Source organism: Phyllostomus hastatus, unplaced genomic scaffold (assembly GCF_019186645.2).
Source record: "Phyllostomus hastatus isolate PE091 unplaced genomic scaffold, TTU_PhHast_1.1 phas_contig_5, whole genome shotgun sequence".
NCBI lineage: Eukaryota > Metazoa > Chordata > Mammalia > Chiroptera > Phyllostomidae > Phyllostomus > Phyllostomus hastatus.
The window spans coordinates 2,371,357-2,398,090 of NW_025333897.1; the positions used below are offsets into that span (position 1 = coordinate 2,371,357).

At 47.5% G+C, this 26,734-nt stretch overlaps 1 protein-coding gene across 4 annotated transcripts in view; it reads right to left on the bottom strand.

Annotated features, from left to right (window-relative positions):
• RYR1 (ryanodine receptor 1) overlaps positions 1 to 26,734 on the bottom strand; it is a 114,345-nt gene that overhangs the window by 22,779 nt on the left and 64,832 nt on the right. For 2 of the 4 annotated variants that reach the window (XM_045846697.1, XM_045846696.1), the window contains 19 exons: positions 25,434 to 25,604; positions 23,816 to 23,875; positions 23,410 to 23,547; positions 22,760 to 22,872; positions 22,482 to 22,578; positions 22,124 to 22,230; positions 20,545 to 20,596; positions 20,350 to 20,415; positions 19,105 to 19,204; positions 18,722 to 18,801; positions 18,554 to 18,630; positions 17,906 to 17,979; positions 17,250 to 17,267; positions 16,075 to 16,155; positions 10,823 to 10,911; positions 10,608 to 10,736; positions 10,421 to 10,525; positions 7,712 to 7,793; positions 5,951 to 6,138 (listed from right to left, as the gene is read on the bottom strand). In XM_045846697.1, coding sequence (XP_045702653.1) covers positions 5,951 to 6,138; positions 7,712 to 7,793; positions 10,421 to 10,525; positions 10,608 to 10,736; positions 10,823 to 10,911; positions 16,075 to 16,155; positions 17,250 to 17,267; positions 17,906 to 17,979; positions 18,554 to 18,630; positions 18,722 to 18,801; positions 19,105 to 19,204; positions 20,350 to 20,415; positions 20,545 to 20,596; positions 22,124 to 22,230; positions 22,482 to 22,578; positions 22,760 to 22,872; positions 23,410 to 23,547; positions 23,816 to 23,875; positions 25,434 to 25,604 — 1,827 coding nt within the window. The remainder of the gene's footprint in view (positions 1 to 5,950; positions 6,139 to 7,711; positions 7,794 to 10,420; positions 10,526 to 10,607; positions 10,737 to 10,822; positions 10,912 to 16,074; positions 16,156 to 17,249; positions 17,268 to 17,905; positions 17,980 to 18,553; positions 18,631 to 18,721; positions 18,802 to 19,104; positions 19,205 to 20,349; positions 20,416 to 20,544; positions 20,597 to 22,123; positions 22,231 to 22,481; positions 22,579 to 22,759; positions 22,873 to 23,409; positions 23,548 to 23,815; positions 23,876 to 25,433; positions 25,605 to 26,734) is intronic. The other 2 variants (XM_045846699.1, XM_045846698.1) reach the window with 1 other exon arrangement.

The following is a 26,734-nucleotide window of genomic DNA, read 5'->3' on the forward strand; positions in this document are numbered from 1 at the left end:
AATGTGAATTATATCTCAACAAAGATGTTTTTAAAAAGAGGTCTTTTAATTTAGAGATGAATCCAAAAATATTTGCAGCTTAAAAAAAATAAAGCATACCTCAAAACAGTACTGGCCAAGAATAAATTAGCAGCTTTTAATGTGTTTCAACCACCAGAAAGGGCTTCCTCAACTAAAGTGGAACTTTGGAATCTGCAAAGTACTTATCAAGAACTCTGTCAACCATGAAGAACTTGGGAAACCATAAAACAATGCTATATATTTTTAGTGCAGGCTTATATATGAGTGGAGATGCAGAAATAAAAAGTTGGAGAGTGGGTAACAGCGGCAGCCTCTGGAGAGGCAGGATGAGAACAGGATGGGGATGGCACAGGTGACCTCAATCATAGCCGTAAGTTCTGAATTTCTTTACAAGGGGAATGTGTTTTTGTATTATCTATTGCATTAAAAATTGATGAAATATTTCAAATGATTTTCTACATCAAAATTAAGTATTCTGCATGGCCAAAAACAAACAAACAAACACACAAAAAAACCCCACAATAAGCAAAGTTGATGATGAACTTGAAAAAACAGATGCAATTCCTATCACAAACAATGCTCTAATTAGTTAATTTATGAAAAGTTCCTAGAAATTGAGAAGAAAAACACCAACATCCCAAGAGAGAAATGAGCCAAGGCCATGGTCATCTCACTGAACAAGTGATACGACAGAAGCAGCATGAAAAGGTGATCAACAGGCCCCATAACAGTAGAAATGTGAATTAAAAGTGCAGTGCAATACCCTTTTTCACCTATCAGATTGGCAAAAATCCAAAGATTTGACAGTGCGGTCTGGTGGTGAGGCTGTGAGGAAACAGGCGCTCTCACATGATGTTAATGAGGGGAAAATGGATGGCCATCTCTGCCCAGATGACACATGCATTTACTCTGCAACCCAGCAATCCCACTTTTGGATTTATCCTTAGCTATAACTGCACATACAGAATGGCGTATATAGAAGGGTCATCATAGTAGCTAGCACTGCTAATGGGCCATAGGGAGCCTCCCTCAGCACACTTACTTCCATCTCCCAGAATATCTGTGCCATCTCCCAGCACAATATCTGTGCTATAAACTACATCTTTGTAAAGTACACAACTCTGCACAGCAGCCCTGACTACAGAATATGTTATAGCAGCAAATACTGGGAACAAAGCAAGTGCCCATCAGTGGGGAATAACCAAATAAACCATAACATATACACAAGGTGGAATACTGGGCACCTGTAAGAAAAATAATGGGAGCATGCCCTGTATCTCCAGAATATATTAAGTGATGTAGATTACTAAATGTAGTTCATTACCTATTATAAAAGAAAGGAGGGCACTGACTGCAGTGGCTGGTGTGGCTCAATGGGTTGAGCACCAGCATGCTAGCCAAAATGTTGATGGTTCGATTCCCAGTCAGAGCACAAGTCTGGGTTGTGGGCCAGGTCCTCAGTTGAAGGCATGTGAGAAGCAACCAATCGGTGTCTCTCTCGCACATCGATGTTTCCCTCTTTATCCCACTCTTCCCCTCTCTCTAAAAATCAATAAATAAAAACCTTAAAAAAAACGAAAGGTGGAAAATAATACCTGGAAAAAATGATGGAAGGATACAAAAGAAATTAATGCTTACAGCAGTGCGAATAGAGAAAGGGTAGGTTGAAAGTGAGGTAAGAGTGAGCTTCTCACTTCATACCTGTTACATTTTACATCTTTAATCATGTGAATGTATTATTCTGTCAAAAATAAAACCAATGTACTTTTAAAGTTACAGATTGTTTGTAACTTTGTGAAACAGAGGTATTGAGCTACAAGGATGTATACATGACATCAAATCTTGTGAATTGTGAAGCCCTGAATAGTCCACAGGGACATTTACCCATTAAAAAAAATCATAACCAACAGTCTGATTTTACCCCTTTACCAACCTCTCCCTGTTCCCTGCTCCACTCACTTTTCTACTCTCTGTTTCTGTTTCTACAAGGTTGACTTTCTTTTTTAGGTTCCAAATACAAGTGATACCATGTGGTATTTTTCTTTCTCTAGCTGACTTATTTCACTTGGTATAATGCCCTGCAGGTTCATTCATGTTGCCACAAATGACAGAATTTCCTTTTTTAAAAAGGCTGAAAAATATTCCATTATGTGTGGGTATATATATATATATATATATATATATATATATATCCTTTGACATTTGTCCTTTGTCCATGTGTCCAATGACAGACACTTGGATTGTTTCCAAATCTTGGCTGTTGTGAATAAGCTGCAATGAACACGAGAGCACCGGTGTCTAGGATAATGGTTTCATTTCCTCTGGATAAACACCCCGAAGTGGGTGTCCCGAAGTGGGATTGCTGGATCATATGGCAGTGCTATTTTTAATTTTTTGAGAAACCTCCATACTGTTTTCCATAATGGCTATACCAATTTTCATTCTCACCAACATAGAAAAAGTTTCCTTTTTCTCCACGTTCTCTCCAACACTTGTTATCTCTTGTCTTTTTGATAATAGCCATTCTGACAGGTGTGAAGTGGCAGCTCATGCCCGTTTTGATTTGTATTTCCCCAGTGAGCAGTGATGGTGAGCACCTTTGACTGTACTTGTCTGTCATTTATATGTCCTCTTGGGAAAAACATCTACTCAAGTCCTTTGCCCATTTTTAAATTGGGTTACTGGTTTTATTGCTTTTAAGTTGTATGAATATTTTGTATATTAACCCTTCAACACATACATTGTAAATATTTTCTCCCATTCCACAGGTTACCTTTCCATTTTATTGATGGTTTCCTTTACTGAGCAGAATCATTAAAAATTATGAATGATGTGCCCTTTATCTTCTGCATAGTGCTTTTTGGTTCTCTTCTAGCCACCACTGAGACTGTGTCCCCAACCCTGACAATCTCCAGAGTAGGCCTGGGACTCCTGGCCAGGGCCTGGCACACTGGAGGTGCTCATTGACTGTTTATTACACTAGATGAATGGATAGACCCAGAGGCACTACCCTCTGGAGCTGGACTTCCTGAATTCTAATCGCAGCTTTATCACTGACTTGCTGTGTGACCTTAAGTGTGTTACCTCCCCCTCCCCCCGTGCCTCAGTTTTCGCTTATGTAAAGAGGTAATAAGAAGAGTCCTTCCCACATAAGGTTGCTATGCGGGTTAAATGAACTATGGTTGACCCTTGAACAACACAGGGGTTGGGGGCACCTACTCCCACAGCTGAAAATTCATGCATAACTTTTGACTCCACAAAAACTTCACTCATCCCTTGGTATCTGCAGGGGGTTGATTCCAGGAACCCCTGCAGATACCAAAGTCCATGGATGCTCAAGTCCCTTATATAAAATGGCATAAACCATGCATACAGTCATCCTTTGCATCTCCAGATTCCCAAAGGCAGGTCAAATCTATAGATGGGAAGTTGGGGACATGCAGGGCCGATTTTGTATTTATTGAGAAAAATCTGTGCATAAGTGGACCTGTGCAGACAAACCCATGTTGTTCGAGGGTCAGCTGTAATTCATTTACATGCAGGACCTGCCACAGAGTGAGAACACGGTAAGTGTTAGCTCCTCTTCCTGAAGGTGGAGAGCTCAGGGACAGTGACGTTGGGATTGGCTGTGTGGGATTGGCAGGGAAGGGGGGGTTCCCCAGGAAAGTGTGGCACAGATGCCCAGGGAAGCAGGCAGTCCGGGGGGAGGAACTGTGGCAAATGCCACCACCACAAGTCAGAGGAGAGAGTCAGAGGTGAAGAGGTCACCAATGGTCTTGGTCAAGGTGGTTTCAGGGGAGTGACAGGGACAGAGGCCAGCAAACCTGAATCAGGGAAGGAGTGGGAGGTGAGAAAGGAATAAAGGAGGTCAGCCAGCTCTTGGGAGGAGTGGCTGAGATGGGGGAGAGAGGCAGGGAGGCTCCGAGGACAACTGGGGGAGGGGAGGCATTTTATTTTAACTCAGGAAACTCTGAGCTTATTTAGACACCAATGTGATTGCCACCCCCAGAATGAAAGGAGCAATAGGTCTATGCTGATGTAGACAAACAATACAAACATACATGGATGAGTGAGTAAATAAATGGAGAAGGAAAAAACTCTTCCATACGGTAAAATGGTACCTAATAAAGGCAAAGGGTATGGTGAAATTGGAAAACCACCACATGTCAACTACTATGGCCATGATGGTTTCAGGCAGCAATCACCAAGGGATGCTGACCCTAGAGCATAAGCATGATGTTCACATAGTTCCAAAGCTGGTCGTCACAAGATGCTGAAGGCAAGGAGACCTTGGTAAAACCACCTGACCAAAGGCAGTCAAGCTCACACCGATGGCAATGGGGAGAACCCACATCACATGCCTCCTACTGCAATGCACTGAGCAGGACCCGCCACTTCTATGATGATCCTGCCAAAGATGTGTGGCCCAAATTGGATTATGATGAAAACTCAGACCAACCCACACTGAGGGACGTTGTATAAAACAACTGGCCTCTGTTCTTCAAAAATGCCAAGGTCATGAAAGACTAAGACAGACCAAGGAAGGGTTCCAAATGAGGGAGGCTGAACAGATGGGATGCTTAAATGCAATGCCTGATCCTGGCTTGGATCCATGACAGACTATAAAAATGAATAAAAATGGAATAAGCTCTGCAGATAGCAGCCTTATGTCAGTGCTAATTGCCTGGTTTGCATCATTATTTTGTGGTTATGTAAGATAATGAACACGTTATCAGGAGACACACTAAAATACTTAGAGGTCAAGAGGAATCATGATAGAGCAGATGCAGTAAAAATTTAGCATTTGGACAATCTGGGTGAAGGGTATTCAGAAATTCTATGTACTGTTCTTGCAACTTCTCTATAAACTTGAAGTTACCTCAAAGGAAAGGTTAATAAATGGTGATGGGAATGATCTGGCCATAATAATAGGACAGCTGTACCTCATTTATAGCACTTCGTGGTTACTGTTTTGTTTTTTTTTTAACAAATTGAAGGTACCAGTAAAAATATTGCTGACAGCAGATGATGGTTGGCAAATTTTAGCAACAAAGTATTTTAAAAATAAGGTAGGTACATTGCTTTTTAGACATAATGTACACTTAACAGATGACAATGTAATGTAAACATAACTTTTATATGCATTGGGAAACCAAAAAAGAAATTGTGACTTGCTTTATTGTGACTTTTGCTTTATTGCTATGGTCTGGAACTGAACCCACAGTATCCCTGAGGTCTGCCTATAAAAATAATAGCTCACATCTCTCCAGTGTTCCTGTGTTCCAGGCACTGTCCACCCTCCCAGCAGCCCTGTCAGGCAGTGGATGTTATTATGCTAGCCCCATTTCACAGAGGAGGCCCCTGACGCTCAGAGCAGAGAAGTGACTTACCTGGCATTACACAGGGAGACAGGGCATAGGGTGGAGGGACTGACAGAGGCAGATGAGTGAGCGGCTGCATAAAGCTGGTTCCTGCATTTCCCTCCTACCAGCCTCACTATTTAGATGTACCATAGCCACAGTCACCTCTGCCATTAGACTATAAGCCTCGTGAAGGCAGGGCTGTGTCTGTCTCAGCCACTGCTGTGTCCATGGTACAGAGGACAGACCCAGTAGATGTTTATCAACTAAATAACTGATCTCTATTTATAATAATAGTATAACTATTATCAGGGGACTAAATGGTAATGGAAAAATACAATAAAGATGAAATATAATAATATAACTATTAAGAACAATAATAGAAATAATGGTTCTCACTTGTGTTAATGCATTTCACCTTCCAAACAACTCCAAGGGCTGTTTTATTCCATTTCACAGATAAGGTGGCTTCTCTGAGGCTCACAGAGAAGTCTCTTGCCCAAGGCAGACAGCAAGGAAGGGCATGATTGGCACTTGGCACCGCCACCCAACTACCCTCCTGCACTCACCTTCTGGAAGTCCTTTTTGGAAATGAGGCCACGGGGATCAGTGACGTAGTCCTGGAAGGCCTCAGAGCCCACGATGTCCTTGAGTTTCAAGAACATGTCGAAGAACTTGAGGATCATTTCCACGTTGGATGAGGATTCCACCAGCATGTCCACCATCTGCCGGGCAATCATGCCGTTCACCACATTCCCTGCAGGCAGCCCCAGGTCAGTGCGGCCCGACAGAGCCTCCTTTCTGGAGTCCCATGGCAGTGTGCCACCCTCTCCATCTCAAGAACTACCCATGGCTCCCCAGGATCCACTGTGCTGGTGGAAGCTTCCTGGGACAGCACCCAGGCCTCCCCTCAAAGGGCAGCAGTCACTTCCTAATCTGAAACAGCATAATGTGTGGACCCTGCTGATTCTGTCTTTGTCCACCTCCCTGAAAACTGAAGGAGTCATCAGTAAAGATAATGATGGCAAAAGCTAATAGGGGCTGACAGATGTTGTGCCAGCTGCTGTGCTGGCATGATGTCATCCTGGTAAGGGAAACATGCTACTGTCTGTTATTGCAGGTGAGGAAACTGAGGCTCAGAGAAGGTCACACACTCATAGTTACACAGCCAGTAACAGGGTGAGGAGGATTTGAACCTAGAAATGCATGACCTCAGAGCCCACACACCTAAGCCCTCCACTGGCCCGCAGAGGCCAAGTAGGCCCACAGATGAGTGAGGCAGGACAAAGGTGACAGAGCAGGGGGAGGCGCAGACTGTGGCAAACAGGGTCCCCCACTGCCCTCGAAAGCAGATAGGCTCCAGCTTCTTTTTGATTCTTTTAATTTTAATGTAATTTCAAATTTACATGAAGGTGCGATAGTGCAAGGGAAAACTCATATATTTCAGATTCACCAATTGTTCACATTTGGCCACATTTGCTTTTTTGCTCTACAATCCCCCCCTCTTTTTTTCTGCCTGAACCATCTGAGAGTGAGCTGTAGGCATGCAGCCTTTTCACCCCTGACCATTTCCATGCATGTCCTTGAACGGCCTAGCAATTACAGCTTAGTCGTCAATATGAGAAGATTGAACTGATGTAATTCTACTATTGAATTCAGTCCTTCTAATTCTTGTCACGTGAGAATGTGAACCCAAGGTCACCAAATCTTTCAATTTTTCAAGAAAAGCTGGAAATCTAATGCTTAAAGGAAACCTGATTTTTAAAAGCTAATGACTAGTTACCAAAAAACTCTGAAACTCTGTAGGAGGATTAGTCGTTACAACACTGTAATCACAAAATATTTTTAAAAACCTGAATGTCCACTAATAGAGGTGTGATTAAATGAACCACAACAACCTACACAATGGAGTACTATGCAGCCATGTAAAAGAATGAGTCTGTCTACTAGTTAAATTGTTTCATTAATTAGTGATAAATTATGGTTGTTTTTAAGTCACTAAGTTGTGGGTGTGCTTGTTAGGCAGCAAAAGCTAACCAACGAATTGAGAAAATAAGTAAATAACTATTAAATACATACATTTAAAAAGGTATCCAGCCTACCCAACTTATTAAGATTTTTCTAGGGATTCACTAAACTAATGTAGTTTGTATGTACAGTCCTCAATAAGTGTCTGCTGAGCTTGTTAATGTGACTTCTTCATCAGCCCATAGATCCTGACACAATATCAGATGGGGTGGAAGGTTAGGATCTCCTGGGTCTCCAAGAGCCATTCTCAGGCTTTCTGCACCTTTGTTCCCTCCCCACATCCATACCCACTAGGTGTTTACCTTCTAGTAGTGACAGTAACATCACCACCATGTCCTTCTGTAGATCCAGCAGCTCCTTCAGCAGCTCGATCTGGCTTGAGTCCTAGAGACCCCATATCCCAGCTGTGTGAGGGCTGGTCTCTGCAGAGACGCCTCCCCCATTCCCAGATGCTTCTGTTCCTCCGCACCACCCAGCAGGGCCTAACACCTCCTTTTCCTCCCCTCTTACCTCCGAGGGAACCCGAGTCCAGACATGTTCCTCGGAAGCAGGGGAAGGGACAGAGAGACAACAGTGTGGGGGTGGGGCTGGTATTTCAGGGGAAGCAGACCCAACAGGTGACGTGTGGGGGCAAAGGCTGGCAGACAAGGACTGGGAGGAGTATAGGGCTCGGAGAGAAGATGCGAGGGGAAGAGAGACAGAGACAGACAGGGGCAAATACTGGGGTCAGAGACCCAGATCTGGGAAGGAATGGGAGCTCAACACGGCACTTGGCATGTTATGGGTGCCAGGCACATGCTTGTCGGATGAATGTGTGATGGAAAAAGTGGGACTCTGGGCTCGGGAAGAAGGCTGGAAGAGGAAGGCACAGCCATATGCTTTCTAGTAAGACATTTGGGAAGAATGTGGGGACATACTGCTTCCCCTGTCACAGCGCCTCCTGTAAGTAAGGCCCACAGAAGCTTCCAACACACTCAAAGTTTTGCCTCACGGTCTGCATTTGTATTAGGTTGAGCTACATAAAATTGCCAATATGCAACCATTTTGGCCCACAAAATAGTAATTTCATATGGTTCTACCTAATCAAATGGAGGGGGAAGGACAGCAGAGAGATGGAATGTAAGGCCCCTTCTACCCCAGTGCTAGTTCTAGAGTTGCTGATTCTAATCCTAACACTTCTCCACAGGTCCTAAGCTCTGCATTCTGACTCTAAGATTCTCCCATTCCAGAATCTCAAGACCCTAAGATGGGTGGGTGCCTGTAGTTCATGCCTGCCCAGTCCAGCCCTTGCTTTTCATAATTCCACTCTCACAGCAAGTGAGACTAACTCCACCTTCCTGGTTCTAGGGATGAGTATAGGACCAGCTCTGGCCAATCAAAGCCTTCTTTCTCCTGGTCCCAGTGATTGGTTCAGGATGGGCTCGTGACCCAATAGCCCAGTCAGAGAGAATTGCAGGTTTTCTCATGGAGCTCCCATGAAAGAGGGGTTCTCTTTCCCCTGGAGCTGTTAGTGGGGTGCTTGGAAGCCTAAGGCACCATTTTTCCACCCCCTGGGGAGTGCCTGCTTGAGAATGAAGCCAGACAGGAGAGAGACATTTCTGCTGACGTGACTCTAGACCTTGGAACTGTGATGTGAACTGGTAAGTTATTTCCCCCCCGTAAGCCACCACTTGGCATTGGATTTCTGGCCAGGGCAACCTAACCCTAGGTCGTGGCTGATGAATTAACTCTGCAGGGTCTAAAACTCTATGCCAGGAGTGTCCAACCCTTTGGTGTCTCTGGGCCACACTGGAAGAGGAAGAGTTGTCTTGGGCCACACACTAAATACACAAACACTAACGAAAACTGATGAGCAAAAAAAAAAGGTCTGTGCACAATTTTTGTGATATCTGCCACCACAGATAAGCAAAAAAAAATTTTCAGATAATAACCCTAACTGTGCAGTGGCCCTTTTGATAACCTTTTAAAATCATCAAGCAGGCCCCAAGTTTGTGATCACTAATACAGAAAATGTACATATCTAAATAATAAAACATCATTGTACATACTTTATTTTATGTGACATTGCAACATATAATCACAGAAAAGACTCATGTTTTAAGTAAATTTATGATTTTTTGTTGGGCCACATTCATAGCCATCCTGAGCTGCGGGTTGGACACCCCTGCTTACACTATGATACCAACAGTCTCTAGAATTTTAAGATTACAGGAACTTTCGACTTCACCTGCACTGACACTGAGGAATGTATTCCTAAATTCACTCCTTTCAAAAAGTCAGATGACATCAGATAGGGTTTTTGCCTTGAGGCAACTTGGAGTAAATAAAAATGGGCTTCCCTTCCTCAAGACTTCCTGTTGGGAAATTATAATACACAGAATACTTTACTGCCATCTGCTGGAAAACTGTAATAAATACACTGATGCATGTAAGATGTCCAGGATGTGGGTGGTGCCCCTTCAGATATTGAGCCCCAATACAGTGAGAATGGATATGGTGTTCGTGAAACACTGACAAAGTCGCAAAGGGGAAAGAGTGGTGGAGAAAGGGGAGCACGAAGATTCTGAAAATGGGAGATGGATCTTACATCCTAAATGCCCTCAATGGGCGTCATCTGGCATAGGCAGAATAAAGCAGCAAAACATTCATTCCTTCAGCCCCAGGTCCCTAGAAGCCTGCAGATATCCTGTCTTTAGGGCTGTTTGAATCTGATGACCTCATCAGAGAGAGAAGAATGCCAACCAATCATGGAGGAACTCCGGGCTAGGGGTGCAAACGTCAGACCAATGGAAGTGTGGCTGGGAAGCCAGCCGATTGGTGGTGGCAATGGTGAAGGCGGGGTCATGCAGAAAGCCAATCCAGAAAGAAGGTGGATTTGGCCACGGAGTGGGAGCCAGTCTGGAACATGCCGGGAACACTTGGGCGAGAAACTGAGCGGTGGGTAAGGACTTGGAAACGGGCCAGTTGCGGGTGCCCGGAAGCAGTTGGATGAAGAACTGAGAGGCTCGAACCTGAGCTAGCTTCATCATCATGTGGGCAAACACGTGCAGGAATCCCACCACGGCGTCCCAGAGGCGGCTGTGCGCCAGGCTTTGCTGGTTCCCGGTGCAGGGACCCTAGCGGGCAGAGGGCTGCGTGAGCGCCAGGCGAACGCCGGGTGCCGGCCTGCCCCGCCCTGCCCCAGCGGGCAGGCCCTACCTGGATGTACTCAGTGAGGCTGTTGAACACCTGTTTAGCCACCGACATGGCCTTGGAAAAGTTCCTCTTGCCTTGCTCCTCAATGACATCCTTGCCGGAGTAGTACCAGTAGAAGTCGCTGATGGACTCCTGGGGGGTCCGACAGGGGGTGAGAGGATGCTGGGCCAACGATGGCCCTGCAGCCTCCGACCCACCTGGAGGCCTCATATCCTTACCTGCAGCCGCAGGAGGTAGTCCACAGTGCAGATGATGATGTTAATAGTGGTCGTATTCCCTGTCTGTGTCCGTAGGTAGTTTTGGAAATCTAGGAAGATTAAAAGTCATTCATTCTTTGAGAATCTGCCATGTGCTAAGGAGGGTGGTCATTTATTCATTAATGCGGAACTGTTTAAATAGAGCGGCCATTGCAGGCTAGAAGGCAACTAATTAATTTATTTAATAACTTTTCCCTCTGAGATTTTATTTATTTTTAGAGAGAGGGGAAGGGAGAGGGAAAGAAGGAGAAACATCAATGTGTGGTTGCCTCTCGCGCGCCCCCTACTGGGGACCTGGCCCACAACCCAGATGTGTGCCCTAACTGGGAATGGAACTGGGGACCCTTTATTTCGCTGTCTGCTGCCCAATCCACTGAGCCACGCCAGCTAGGGCTCTCCCTCTCTTTATTAAGCACCTACTGCGTGTCAGAGAAAGATGGAGAAACATTTATTCATTTATGTATTAAATATTTATTGAGGGCCTACTACATGCAAGATGTGGTAAAGGGTCAGTCATTTATTCATTGATTACTTTCCAAAATATGGTTCTTGAGCACCTACAATATAGTAGGGTAAATGGAGATTTCATCCTCGATTTGTTCCCAAAATATTTATTGAATGCCTTCTATGTGCTGGGGGAGATGGAAGATTGGTTATTTATGTATTTATTTATCCAACAAATATTTATTGAGCATCCACCAAAAGCCAAAGGAGATAAACATCTGTCATTTCTTTGTTCATTTATTCAATATATATTTATTGAGTATATATCGTACTATATGCTAATGGCAGATGAAGGTTGTCCACTTATTCTTTGATACTACAAATTTATTGAGCATCTACTCTTGCCAGGCACTGTTCTAGGCCCTAGGGATACAGCGATAAAAGAAGACAAAATCCCTGCCCTTGTAAAGTTTGTATTCTTATGTAGTAACTTTCAGTCTTTTCTAACTACAAACTATGGCAGGAATTCCATTTTACACTGAGACCCAGTACATGTGTTCAATCTGAAATTATATCCACATATACTTGAAACAGAGGGTTCACATACCCTTACAATGTGCATTCTGGTGTTTTCCGTCTTACTGACTATAAGGAATTTTGATCTCAACCCACTAAATCTGTAGTTTTTGACCTCTCAACTTTGGCTGTTTATTAGAATTACCTGGAGTCCTTTTTTTTAAAAAAAAAGCAAAACACCAATGCTTAGGCCCCCTCCAAACCAATTAAGTTAGGATGGGGGGGTGAAGCCTGGGCTTTAATATTTTTAAAGGCTCCCCAGGCATACCAATGTGCAGTCAGGATGAGAACTGTGAAAAACTGATTCACGACTCTGGGGAGCTCTTTCCTACTATTTGAAAAACGTTCTAGGGCAGAAAGTTGATAACTGTTAAAGCTGAGTAATGGGTACTTGGGGGTTATTAGACCATTCTCTCTACTTCAGTGTATGATAATAATAACCATGGCAATACTAAATTCATTGGTGGCAGGAGTGGTGGTGGGGAATACTGGGCAGAATGATCAGGGTTGTGATGGGGGAAACCCAGAGGGACTGCAGATGCCCAGAGGTAGTAAAGGAAAGGTGGTGAAGAGCACCTCCCAGCTGAGACCTGAAAGATAAGTAGGAGCTGGCCGTGTGAATTCCCAGTTGTGTGACCCCAGGCACATTATTGAACCTCTCTGTGTGGTACAGACTTGCCTGTTTCCCCACGTGTAATGCAGTGGTCACAATAGACTAGAGAGCTGGAGTGAGGTTTTAATACTTTAGCATACATAAAGGATTTAGGACAGCACCTGGTACGTAAGTGCTTAGTGGACATTAGCTGTCCTTAACAGGCCTTAAAGAAAAGAAAAAAAAAAAAACCCGGAGGGGTGGGGGGGCTTAAAGAAAGTGCTGAGGTTAAGAGCTGCACTTTGCAGTGGTGATTTTGAAAGTGTGGCCCCAGAACAGCAGAATCAGCATCTCCTGGGACCCTGTTAGAAGTGCACATTCCTGGGCTCCACCCCACAACCTACTAAATCAGAAATTCTGGGGTGAGTCCCAGAAGTCTGTATTTTAACAAGGCTTCCAGGTGATTCTTGGGCATACTTAAGTTTGAGAACCACCTATGTAGACTCATTTGCCAAATGACCAATTCATCAATTTATCAAGGCAATGAACACGGGCTTCAGTGTAGTCCTTTTAACGTTGATTGCAATATCATGTTGCCCAGGATGGCTGTAACAGCCCTTGAAAGTCTGTGCTCCCCCCAAAGCCTTACTTTCCACTTGACTTCCCTATGGCCACTTCACAATCACTGTATCAGGTTAAATGTCTACTTTGCTTGGTTACACATTATTGACAAACTACTAAGATAGTCAAGGTTTCATAAGCAAATATACAGGTTGTCTCATCAACCCTGTTTGCTAACTCCTTTGTGTTCATTTAAATCGGACTACATGCTTCAATGGTTAGATATGGAGCTGCCCACTCTTGTAAAGGACCCTGTCAACTGAGAACAGTATCATAGACATGCACACATAGGAGACACACCTTTTGTCTGCTTCAAATCTGCTCAAGACATGCAAGGCATCTGAGATTTGAAAGATACTTCAAATACTTATTCATATAAGTATGAATAAGTATTGGCTGGTTAATGAATCCAAGCATTTAGGCAGAGAACGGGGTTGAAAATTTTCTGGGAGAGAAAAATCCCCTCCAAAAGAACATTCTCATTTTCCAAAAGTCCTAGACCCAGGGAGTAAAATTCATTTTAAATCCCAAAGACTAATTCCACTTTAGTTGAAATTCAAGATGGGAAACTCCAGTTATGCAGCAGAAGGGTATTTAATGAACACTGAAGAAAAATTAGTTATGGACATAAGAGCTTTTGAGAATGTAAAGCAATAGGTCATGCTTTATCCTTTGTTGAGGAGTGGGGATTAGAGATATTTACAAAACAGTTACCTTAAAGAACACTAGCCAAATGGGGTATACGTTCTGTGGGAGTTAGGTTTATAATTGCTCCCATCCTTGTCATGAAGGCTGACTTCTGGGCAGTCTGTGGTCTCATAATAACCTCCTGAGCATCACAACCACAGCTTGAGTCTGATGTGGCATTGGGTAGAATGTTTGTTGGACAGAATTTGGGCTGTCCCTGTAAGGTTATAAGCTACGTGTGCCATACAAGGTTGTATTTTCTCACCAACTATGTGTTTAATTGACCTGCTGGTCACCCTTGATCTGGTTAAATTGCCTGAACCAGAACAAATGTAAAAACTCTCTCTTAGAGGGGACTGGGGTCCCATGGAGAACGGAGCTACCGCCATTGTTCCCTCCCACCCCTGCCCCTACATACAATGTCACAATCTAGCGACTGGGGTGCCCAGCCCTGGTGAACACCTAAGGCTCCGCCCCTCAACGTAACAGGAGCGACCAGACCAGAGAGAGAGAGAGAGAGAGAGAGAGAGAGAGAGAAAGAGAGAGACATGTCTCAAACAGAAGAACAGATCAATGCCCCAGGACTCATCATTTTAAGCGACCAAGAGATAGCCAGTCTATCAGATGCACAGTTCAAAACACTGGTGATCAGGAAGCTCACAGAATTGTTTGATTTTGGGCGCAAATTAGATGAAAAAATGCAGGTTACCATAAAAGAAATGAAGGAAAATGTACAGAGAACCAATAGTGATAGGAAGGAAACTGGGACTCAAAACAATAGAGTGGACCAGAAGGAAGAAAAAAACAACCAAACAGGAAAGAATAGAGAAATAAGATTTCAAAAAAAACGAGAAGCTTAGGAACCTCCAGGACATCTTTAAATGTTCCAACATCCGAATTATAGGGGTACCAGAAGGGGAAGAGGAAAGGCAACAGATTGAACACATATTTGAACAAATAATAAAGGAGAACTTCACCATTTTGGCAAAGGAAATAGACTTCCAGGAAATCCAGGAAGCTCAGAGAGTCCCAAAGAAGTTGGACCCAAGAAGAAACACACCAAGGCACATCATAATTACATTAGCCAAGGTAAAAATGAAGGAGAGAATCCTAGAAGCAGCAAGAGATAAGGGGATAGTAACCTACAAAGGAGTTCCCATCAGACTGTCAGCTGATTTCTCAAAAGAGACCTTACAGGCAAGAAGGGGCTGGAAAGAAGTATTCCAAGTCATGAAGGACAAGGACCTATATCCCAGATTACTCTATCCAGCAAAGCTCTCATTTAGCATGGAAGGGCAGATAAAGTGCTTCTCAGATAAGGTCAAGTTAAAGGAGTTCATCATCACCAAGCCCTTATTTTATGAAATGTTAAAGGGACTTATCTAAGAAAAGAAGATAAAAAAAAAACATGTATAGTAAAAGGACAGCAAACTCACAATTATGAACAACCACACCCAAAGCAACACCAAAAGAAACTAAGCAAACAACTAGAACAGGAACAGAACCACAGAAATGGAGATCACATGGAGGGTTAGCAACAGGGGAGTGGGAGGAGGAGAGAGGGGGAAAAGGTACAGAGAATAAGTAGCATAGATTGTAGGTTGAAAATAGTTAGGGGGAGGGTAAGAATAGTATGGGAAATGTAGAAGCTAAAGAACTTATAAGTATGACACATGGACATGACTAAAGGGGGGGATGTAGGTGGGAGAGGGTGTACAGGGTGGAGGGGAGTGAAGAGGGAAATGGGACAACTGTAATAGCATAATCAATAAAATATATTAAAAGAAAAAACCTTAAATTAGGAAAAATTTTGTAGTCATTCCTTCTGGCGAAGTATTTTTATAAGCAAAATTAATAAGTGATTCTAATAGATTCGTTGAAAAAATGCCACGTGGTTTCCTTTCCTCTACAGACCCAAAATATGGAAATCTGTATTTACTCAATTTTGCAATGCCTGTGGGAAAATGTCATGTAGCTAATTGCTCATTTAGGCAAGTTGATTTTTGGCCAAACTGGTTTCTGGCTAGGTTGCTTCTAGGGAGTTGGACTGGCCAGAGGAAGCGAACGTGAAGCAAAGTGGCTGGATTCCAGAAACTCAAGAGAGAGTTAGGAAGGTGGGTGGATTGGGCATGACTATGGCTGAATGCAAAGGATAGACAATGGGATCAAGAATGGGTGGTGAGGCCAGTACTGACAAGGGGACGCGGGGACTGGAGGTTAACTCAGGCAACCCTGTTGGACTCTCCCCAAACCTCAGCCTGCTCTGCACTCCACCCACCCCAGTCCTTCTCACCATTATTATGCCCCTCGCAGAGCAATTGCAGGAATCGAAACAGATCTTGGGTGAATTCATCGTCTGCCATGACCTTCTCTCCTGGGTAGAAAAAGGGGGCAGGGCCCAGAAGGGGTCAGGTACACCAAGCAGCGCACACGTGCACACGGCCCATGCACACTGCACACGCATGCACAAAGCATAGTGGTGAGGGGAGCAGCCACCACTTCAAAGACACTGAGAAGGCCACTGACATCCATAACACCAGGGGCTCCCGATCTCAGAATCCGTGACAGCAGATGGAGGCCTGAGTGGCCCTGAGTACGGAAGCTGGTGCCTCAGTGTCTTTCTACATCAGTGCCCCTCTGATGTCACCACTTATGTGACGTCTGGGAGTCTGCCTGATCCAGCAGAGATTCAAACAGCTGGTACCTCCCTCAGTGCTCCTCCTGGACGTGGGGTTAATAGATTATGGGGCAATGGGTGGGGGGGTCACTTTCACGCAAAGGATCAGAGCAGGGAGGGATGTTGAAAGCCAGCCAATTGGAAAGCAGCTTTGAAATCAGCCAATCCAGGAGAGGCAGGGGGGAGGGTGTAAACATGGGCCAATCAGAACGGCCATCTAAAAGAAGTCCAACAGGGAGGGCCACGGGAGACGGGAGAGAGAGGGAAGCTTAGACAGTGAATGGGCCAACCAGAGCAGGCGCCAAAGACGCGCGCGCACGCACACCAATCAGAGTGGAAGCTGGGGGCAACCAATCCGGTTGGTGGATGGGAACTGCAGACCCCCGCCAATACAGAGTCGTGGCGCAGGGAGCGGGGTGGATGGGTGGATCATCCCACCCCGAGACTGAGAATCTGGGTGTGAAGTTGAAGGACATCCATCTGTAAACGGATCTTTGCCTTCTCCTCTGGCTTCTACTTTACATGTGGGGAAACTGAAGCCAACAGGAGGTAAGTGACTGGTTTCATAATCCCAGGTGGTGTTAGTGGCTAATCTGGGACCTGAATTTGGTCTCTGGACTCCGATCTCAAGACTTTCCGTCCGCGGGCACTCAACCAATGAAGAATTTCTCCCTGGATGTCCCAGATCCTCAGCCCCCAGGTGGAGGGGAGGGGGAGGGGGAGGGAGGGACAGGGTTAGAAGGGAGGGGTGGCAGAGTAGCACAGCAAAGGGAGTAGGCTAGGGGAATTACCGTTCTGGCGGTTGATGACTGGGGCAGCCAACAGGATGGGAGGAGGAAGCAGGAGAAAAGAGGGAGAAAGAGACAGAAGGAGACAGAGAGACAGAAAAATACACACAGTGACACACAGTCAGGGTCAAAGACACAGACATGGAGAAAGAACCACATAGAAAGAGTGATAAGGAGACAGAAGGAAGCCAGAAAGAGTGTAGTAAATGATGGTAAAAGCATCGGGAAAGAAAGAAGAAGAAAGAGAAAGGGAGATGGACAGGTAGACGTGGAGAGGCAGGAGGCAAGGATCAGGGCAGAAAGGTTAAACACGTCACAACACGGCAAAGAGGAGACTCGATTAACCCGGATTAGGGACATTAATGAGAGAACAGCAACCAGGGTGGGAAACTTCGGGCTTGTGGAGAGTGGGGTCCATGTGGTGATGAGTGAGAGGACACAAGGACACCCAGGGGTGGGGGCGATGGGGAGGGATACCCTGGAGGAATGGGGGGAGCAGGGCTGGGGACCACTGCACGGATCAGGGGAGGAGGTGGAATCTGGGGATGCTCTTGGAGAGGTGTTTTGGAGGAAGGGAGCCCTGGGCAGTGTTGGGGAGGGGGCATATCCTAAAGGGAGGAGAAATCCCACGGAGAGGGAAGCCCACGAGAGGGCCTCACCAGTTCCATCTTCATTCACCATGCCCAGCCCTTCTGCCTTGTTCTGTCTCTCGAACGCATTGAGATCCAGGACGCTGAGGGGAAGAAAGGAAAGATGGGAAGATGTGCTAAGGTCCTGTTCCAGAACCCTGCAGCCCCCAGCGGTGGCAGGTGGAGGGCCATTGGAAACCATGAGTGAGCGGAGGTCCAGAGGAAGTAGAAACTAAGAGCTGGCAGAAGCTATGTGGTGGCGGCTATGAAGTAATGTGAGGCAAAGATGAAATATGTACAAGTTGAAATCAGGAGGATACAGAAGCCATCAACTAGCAAAAGCTTCAGAGGGGTAGAAAAAGCCAGTCAACAGGGAGAGCAGAGTCACATTAATAGGGGTCATCAGAGAGAAGTCGGATTCCCTGTAGTTAGCTGTTCCCTGAGTTCGCAACAACCTTCCAATTCCAGCTCCCTGGATCCATAAGAGTGGCATTATCCCATCCTTATTGTTGCATGTGAATTCTTATAATAAACTTCCTGTCATTTGAGCTAGTCTGTTTGTCTGGAATGTGTCTGTTTCTGGAACCAAGAGAGTGGAACTAGAACTGGAAATGGTAGGAGGGTGGGGGCACAGTTGCACCAAATAGCTTCACTGAAAGAATAGGTACTAGAGCCTACCTGCATGTCTGCATCAGCGCCTGGATACTCTGGAAGAAGCCAACTTCCTTCTTGTCCTTCAGATAATCCAGCATTTTCTGCAGAGGGGGTGGCATAACGGGGAAATGGGAGTCTCGCAGGAACCTCCCACCCCTCTTAGCTCTCCTCCTGGGATCCTTTGCCTACTACCTGCTGCACATCAGCATTGCCCCCATTTAGTATGGAGATGCCCAGCTTCAGGGTGGAGGACACCATGGCTCCCGTCTCTCCTGGAGGGGGCAGGGGACAAAAGATGGTTCACTTAGTTTGGGAATGATGTTCTCCATCCACCAGAAAATGGCCATCGCGGGGAATGTAAGAGAAGGGGTTGTAGGCATGTGCAAGGGTAACCGTAGCTGAAGGATAGTAAGAAATCACAAGGCAAGTAGAACATGCAAGGGCTGGGATGTGTGTGCAAACCAAAGAAATGCAGGGGTGGGAGAGTGTGCCGCTGGGTCCACAGGAAATGGGTGGGTTGGGGAGAGGGAAGACAGGATGAGTGTGCTCAGGAGCCAGATGGTTGTGGAGGGCACCTTTGCAGGCACTGATCATCTGCAGCACCATCTCTGCAGCCCCTCGGTTGTGCAGCCGCGCCTGCTGGTACAGGAGCCTCTGCTTCTCCATCTCTTTCTCCTGGGACAGAGTCAGGACCGCAGGGACAGGTGAGTCCAGGCTCAGCAGCCCAGCCTTTCCCCCTCACAGCCTGACCCCTTACCCCTGTGCTCCCTGCTCCAGCCACACCCACTGGCTCCTTCCTTCAACTCATAAACCCCCTCTCTCCTTTGGGACTGAAGTCAGATTTGTCTCTTGCACCTAGTGCAGGCCGGGGCATGGCACCATTTTAACTTGGGCCCACAGGTCTCCAAGGGGCCAGTGGATAAAATCCAGGAGGTCTGTGCACTTGAATGAGGAAAAAAGTAATATTTTTATGTTACCACCCTCTAACCGAAAGGCTCCCTTGATGGAGGAGGCCATAAGACATGGCAATATTAGCCTGTGGCTGTGTCACCAGTAAGAACCCAGATGTTCCCCTGTCACAGTTTTGTTTATATTCATCACTAATCACTTCAAGCAGCTGTTGGACCACTGTTCAGTCTTATTTGATAGATTAATCAAAAAGTACAGGTATTACTGTATCACAAATTTCTAAAACAATATTTTGATAACTAGTTCCATGTGCTTATTTTTTCTGTGATGAATTCATTTTACACATTTAAAAACATGATTCTGCGAAATGTTTCACCAGCTACAAAAGGATTCCTGGCACAAAAAAGGTTAAGAAACTCAGAAATGCTTGCTGATTGCCTTCATGATGAATGGGTGGGTTAACTGCAGGTTTACTAGCTCCTTCTCACTGTGCGGCCTTTGCAGATGCTGTTTCTCTGTCTGGAACAGCTTTCTCCTTTTCCTCAGCTCGCACACTCCTGCTCAGACATCCCTGCCTCTGAGAAGTCTTCCCTGCCGCCATTGTCCCCGGTTCGATCAGATACCTTTCCTGGGCTACCACAGTCCCGTGAATTTCCCCCATAGTCTCCTGAGCTGTTCTGGCTTCCCTGGCCCTTATCCCCCTGCCCGAGCTTTCCTCATCACCAGTGTGAACACTCTGCTGTTACTGTCTGACTGATGCATCTGCCTCCCCAGTGGACTGACTTGATCACTGCTGTGTCCCTAATATCACCCAGCCCAGGGCCTGGCCCAGAGCACATGCTCAATGAATGGGGATTACTGGAGTCAGGGGCCCTCATGCCTTTCCTCCAGCACCTCTTCATTCCACCTACCTCAAATGAAACTTCAACCTCTTCTTCAGCTTCGCCGTTCTCCCCTCCCTCCTCCAGGTGGCAGCTCTGGGGATTGGGCATCAGGTTAGGGTTGATGGGGAACAGAGGAGATACCTCAGTCCACCCCCAGCCCTTTCAGTGGGCAGGCGTTGTAGCTGAGGAGGGGACCTTTCCTGGACTGGGGCAGGGCCTCACCTTTGCCATGATATCGGCATACGCCATGTATAGGTAATCCTCGTCCAGTTTGCTGAGGAAGTAATCAGATAGTCAGGACCCAATGGAGAGGCCCCCACATTATAGCGGTTTCTAATTTTCCTTCAGAAAGCAACCCTCCCCATGCTCAGCCTGTGTGGTTCATGCAGGGTAAACTGTCCGCTGCCAGAGTGGGCCTGTGGTGTAGGCTGAGCCAGTCAGTGCTTTCTATCTGCTCGGCCACAGTAACAGCTCAGAGATGGTCACATGATCCAGGCTGGGCCAGTGGAACTCATTTGGGGAATTTTGGTGTGATGGAAGCCTGGAGTTTCTGGGTGTATCTTGCCAGCTGTTTGCTTACTTGACAACTATGACCACCTATCTTGTTTTTGGGTCTCAATAATAATAATAAAAATAAAATAGTAGTAATGGCCAAGATCTATTGTGTTTACCCTGTTATTCCCTGAGATATATACATATTCCCTGAGATTATATATATATATATATATATATATATATATATCTCCTCACAATAATCATATTAGGTAGGTATATTATTAACCTCATTTTACCAATGAGGAAACTGAGGCACAAAGATCCTCCTTGGCCAAGGTCACACAGCTTCTATTGGGATTCAACCTGGATAGTCTAACTCCAGAGCCATTGCTTTTCCAGGACACTCAACTTCCCAGCCTCCCCTGCAGCTAGTGGTGGCCTGATGTCAGAATTCTGACCAATGAGATATGTGCAGACGCCCACCAAAAAGGGCTTCTGTTCTTGGATAAAAAGATCTTGGTCTTGCTTAGACGAAAAAAATTCTCTCCCCTTCTTTCTGCCTGGCATGTGGTCATGCCTGGAAGTTCAGCATCTGCCTTGTGACCACAAGACACAAGCTCAGAATGGCAGTGCGGAAAGCCTGAGCAAGCCTGTCAGCCTGAATAACCCTGTAACCCACTGTGTCACTGCCCGCCCTGGACTTGCTACTCCTGACTTCATGTTATGTGAAAAAAATAAGTCCTTGTGCCACCATTTCCTTGTTCACAAAAAGGAGTTGATAATTGTATCTATCTCAGAATGTGAAGGTTAAGTGAGAAAATACAGATGCCAAGTGTTTAGCATGGTGCCTGACACATAAAAGCACTTGATAAATGTCATTTGTTAGCAGCAGCAGCAGCAGCACCAGCACCATTACTATTGTTATTTATTCCCAAGACTGCCATTAGCCCACATGAAGCCTTTGTGTGAATTAGAAAAAAGGTCCCCCTTCCACACTTCCTTCTGTTTGAAATTGCCATAATATACTGATGTACTCTTATAATACACAGATTTTGTTTTGAACAAGATGCTTTCTTCTAGAAAAGTCAAAATTGATAGTGATGTGAACCCTTGAGAGGAGATGCTTTTGTGAAGTGCCCAGCCTGCACGATGGTACATGGTGGCCCTGCCTGTCCTCGTAAAGTGACATTGAAAGATCAACCTCGGGGGTCCCCTAGGACGTGGAGGGTCTCTCTTGAGGAAAAGGAGGTTTCTGAGAGCAGGGAAGTAGTGGGTTCTTTTCCTCGGACCTAGGGAGGCTCCTCACCTCTTCTCAGTCAGGGCAGTGCGGCTGAAGTGCAGGACCAGCTGGTGCAGCGGGTCTGGCTTCTTCTCCTCCACTTCTTCCTCTTCCTCCTCCTTCTTCCCGGCTTTCTGGAGGGAGGTGTGGGGCTTGGAGAAGGGGCTTCCAGAGGCCTCTTCTGTCTCCCCTATAGCCCCGATGGGCTCAATACTTTTCCTCACACGTCCCACATCCTGCGCCCTCCCCGGGTTCTGCCCAAGCCAGGGGTCCCTTTCTCATACCCCTCAATGTGAAGGGCAACCCCTAGGGGTGTGCAACAGGCATCCTCAGCCCCAGCCCTGTCCGGCTCTGTCTCCACACTCCCAGGCAGGCCCCAACTCACGGAAAGGTCATCTATCATGCGGTCCTCAAAACTGTGGTCTTCAGTCAGGATCCACGTTGCCTTGTAGCTCTCCAGGAACATGTTGCATGCCCGGTGCCTGCAAGGGAAAGGTGTGGGGTGACAGTGGGACCTTCTCCTCTAACGCCTCCTCTAACCTCCCACAAATCTGCCTCCTCCAGCCATTCCTCAGGAGCCCATGATATTGGCAGTCCGTCCTCCCACTCTCAGTCACACTTCATTCGAGCCTCTTCAGCTCCCCTCTTCCCTGGGTGTCTTACGTGGGCAGGTTGTACAGAGGGGTCATACGGAAACAGGCAACGACCGCCCTCCTGCGCTGCTTGGACAAGAGCTTGTGCCACACAGCCTTCTTGGACTTGAAAGGGTGCTCGACCTGGGGGCGGGGCAATCTGTCATGTCCCCAGACTCTGTCCCTGGCCTGATTACCACTTCCAGGCCGAGTGAAACTGCCCATCTGTGCCCAGGTCCAAATTCAGGTCCGACTCACAGGGCCAAAGAAACCCCTTGGTTCCACTGGCAGTCAAAGTTCTAATCTGGTCTCTGCTTCCAGACTGAAATGTCTCTCCCGAGCGGCTCACACACCCACTGTATCTGCCCAGACCCGCCCCACTTCCAAGGCCCTGCCCACCGAGTCAAGTAGTCTTCATCAGGCCTCACTATTAGACCCAAAGTTCTATCCCGGACTCAAGATTAAGCACCGATCCAAGTTTCCACTCTAAACCTCGATTTAAACTCAAAGTTCCACCCAGGCTTCACCCACAGACGCAAGGCCCGCACGGCCCAGCGCCCCCCACCCCCCCAAAAAAGAGCCTAGGCTCACTCTCAGGCCCCGCCCACAAGTTTAAGGCCCGCCCCCTGCCCATGGCTTCCGCCAGCCACTCAGCATTAAGACCCGGCTGGCCCTGCCCACCTGCTCCAGGTAGTAGAGCACTGCAGACACTTCCTGGACTCTGCGCACGATTTTTTCGGGGTCGTCCGCATCTTCCTCACGGCCCGGGAGGCCCCGGTACAGGGCCATCTGCCAGCGCAGAGAAGGGGAGCCTTCCACCTGAGAGGAAAAAGAACAACTAGCTGGCGTGAGGGCCCCTACCCTGCCCTCAATGCCCTTCCTTGGCCCGGCTTCTGGTGGGGTAGGGGTGGGGAATGGCCTTGCAAGGAGCGTGGCTGCCCCGCCCCCTTTCGGTGCTCTCAGGATCTGCTGGGAAGTACAAGTGAAGGTTCTTCTTTGGGTGCCTAGTACATAGTAAGTGCTTAGACGTTGGCTCTTATTGTTGCCTTCATTCCGACGTGCCTAGATGCGGATTAAGGAGGCGTACCTTTCCCTGAAGGTGAAGGTTGTTTTGCAGAAATTCCCGGACCTCCTCATCCGTGTCTTTCTGGGGAAACATGGCCAGGCTGGGTCACTCCGGAGGGCTCAATGTCCTCCTTGACCCACACCCTTTCCCGTCTAGGGCGGTTACCCCCGCAGCTGCTGGGAGGCTTGTGTGGGGAGGACACCCGAAAGGAAGCAGAGATCAGGACTGATCAGAGGGGGCATCCTGTAGGCCACAGAGGCACCTTGGAGAGACAGTGAGGATTAGAGGGGCCTCGTGGAGGTGTGAGGGAAATGGGGTGACACGAGTATATTCTTGAAGGTCAAGTAAAACCACAGAGGGATGATCGGAAGTCAGAGGTGGGTCAGAGCGGGGCTGCACGAAAGTGGCAGATGGGCAGGGAATTTATGAAGTTATGAGGGGAGTGAAAGGGGTTATAAGGAAGATGGCCAGGACAGCAGATGTCATGGGGGATCAGACAGATCAACCAAGTCACTGATGGAGTTTACATGGAGGCCAAAGTAGGGGTCAGTGGGATGGGGATTTCTTAGGGTCCCAGGAAACAGGGCCCTCAAGGACCAAGTCTAGGGCTCAGAAGGGCCCTGGAGGGCTCTTTGGGGTCTTGGCAGGACTCAGTAAGGTCCTAAGAGGAGCTTGAGGTCCTGAGGTAAGGAGCCTTTAGGGTTCTGGTAAAGAGGGTGCTTGTGATACCAGGGGAGGTCAGCAGGGGGCAGTAAGTTGCAAAGGTGCTTAGCATTGTCCTGGGGGGAAGTTCTAGGGGTCTTGGGGCAGGATTCTCAGAGGGCTTTTTAGGGTCCTTGAGGCTGAATAGGATCAGGGAGGAGAGGGTATTATTCCATACAAGGGGTAAGTGGGGTCCTGGGAGGCCTCTTTGGAGTCCCAGAGGGCTTAAGAGGGCTCAGGGGCAGGGGCGATTGATCCCCAGGATTCTTGAGACCTCAGGATTGTGATTGGACCTGGGGAAGGAACCATTAAGATCCTGCAGGGCTACTTAAGGGCTCACTGGGCCCCTGAGTTTTGGGGGGCTCAGTGGGGTGTCTATTGAGTCCAGAGGGAGGGGCCAGGAGGTCCTGAAGGAAAGAGGTGGCAAGCTCAGTGGGGACCCAGAGGCCCAGGGGAGGGCCAGTGGGATCATGAGGGGCTCACTAGGTCCCAAGGAGTTGTGGGAGGTCCTGGTAGAGGTCTCAGATGAGTCTCAGGGGTGCTAGTGGTGTCTTGGGAGGGTCCTCAGGGTCATAACAGGTTTGGCATGGTCCTGGGGGAGGGTTTCAGTAGGATCCCTGAAGGCTCAGATCCCTTCTAGGTCTGTCACCTCAGCAGTTGGTGGGAGGCTTGTGCGGGGAGGATCTGAGAGGGTCTTTAGTGGGGTCCCAGGTAGGGTCCTTAGGTTCCAGGGCTCTGGCAGTTTCCCAAGTGGGGTCCTTAGCTTCCTGGGTAAGGCTCAGGGCATCCCAGGGGCCCCCGTGAGTCCTCAGGGTCCTGGGGAAGGATTCAGTAGGGTCCTAAGGGAGGGCTCCCAGTAGGATCCTGGGGTTCGTGGGGCTTGGCGAAGTGCTGAGTGGGATCCTGATAGGTTCTCAGAATGGGGCTGGGCAGGCACCAGGGCATAGCGGGTCTTGGCCAGTGCGATGAGGTCCTGGTCAGTGGGCGCACACATGTTCAGGCCGATGGGCAGCATCTTCTTGAGTGTAGCTACAATCAGCGATGTCTGCACAGAGTACCGGTCCCCCCGGCGCTTCTTCTTGGTACGTTCCTGGTCTGAGCCGCCTGACTGTGGGGACATGGGGCTCAGCACCAGCTTGAGCCCCAGCCCCGCCCATGCCCGGCCCCTGCCCCCACAGCCATTGTCTACACTTCAGCCCTCAGCCTGGATACCAGGCAGCTTCTCCCTGATCTCAGAGCCTGCCTCAGTTTCCACCCCAGACCTTGCTGATCTTTCACTTCAGACCCCCAGCTCTGACCCTCCCAAACCCAAGCACCTATCCCAAATTTCCAACTTCTAACCCAAACCCTTACAGGTTCCCCCCAATTCCTCTGGCAGTCTTCTCCCAGAATCCCCTAAGAACTGGTATCGACCCCCAACCCCCACAACAACACGCACAACCCCACACTTCATATCTCAGACTGAGTGCCCAAGAATGAAATAAAGACGCATAGAAGTTGGAAGAAAAAGACTGACACTGAAAGACTGAGATGGACAAGGATGCAGGAAGACAAAAGATGCTACAGAGATCCAGAAAGATCTGGAAACAGAAACACGGGGCACGGAGTCCCACAGCCGTGTTCTGAAGCCTTGGGTACAGACCCGTGGTCGGAGCCTCCCAAGTCATGCCAATGACAAGCCCCAGTGACAAGCTTTGGCCAGAGCCACATCCACACCGGCTCCCAAAAGGGAGGCCGTACATGCAGCATCTGAGTCCTGGCAGAGCCCTGGGCCAGGGGCACTGGCCGAATGTCATCAGTGGCTCAGAAGGATAAGACTGTTGACCAAGGTCACACAGCCAATTGCCAGAGTCAGGGTTCTAACCAAAGTCTGTTTAATTCCAGAACCCAAGCCTTAAATCCACCATGCGCCTGTCCCACCATGCGCCTGTCCCACCCACGTGCCTGTCCCACCCGCATTCCCATTTCTCATGACCTCAGCCCACGATGCTTTGATGCTTTGGCAAAAGCTGACAGGTGGTCTTTTGAAAAAAATTTTAAACAAAAGTTTAAAAAAAGTGAAATTGCTCAAAGCTGAGGGTTGGGAAGGGAATGCATGTTCGGGGGTGGGGAGGAGGGAGGAGAGGGGAATGGCGGTTGGGAGCCGAGGGCGAGGGTGGGGAACAGGGGCAGGGGTTTCTGGAAGGGGAGCAGAGGGTGGGGTTTATGGGCAAGGGGGTATTAGCCAAGAGCCATGCG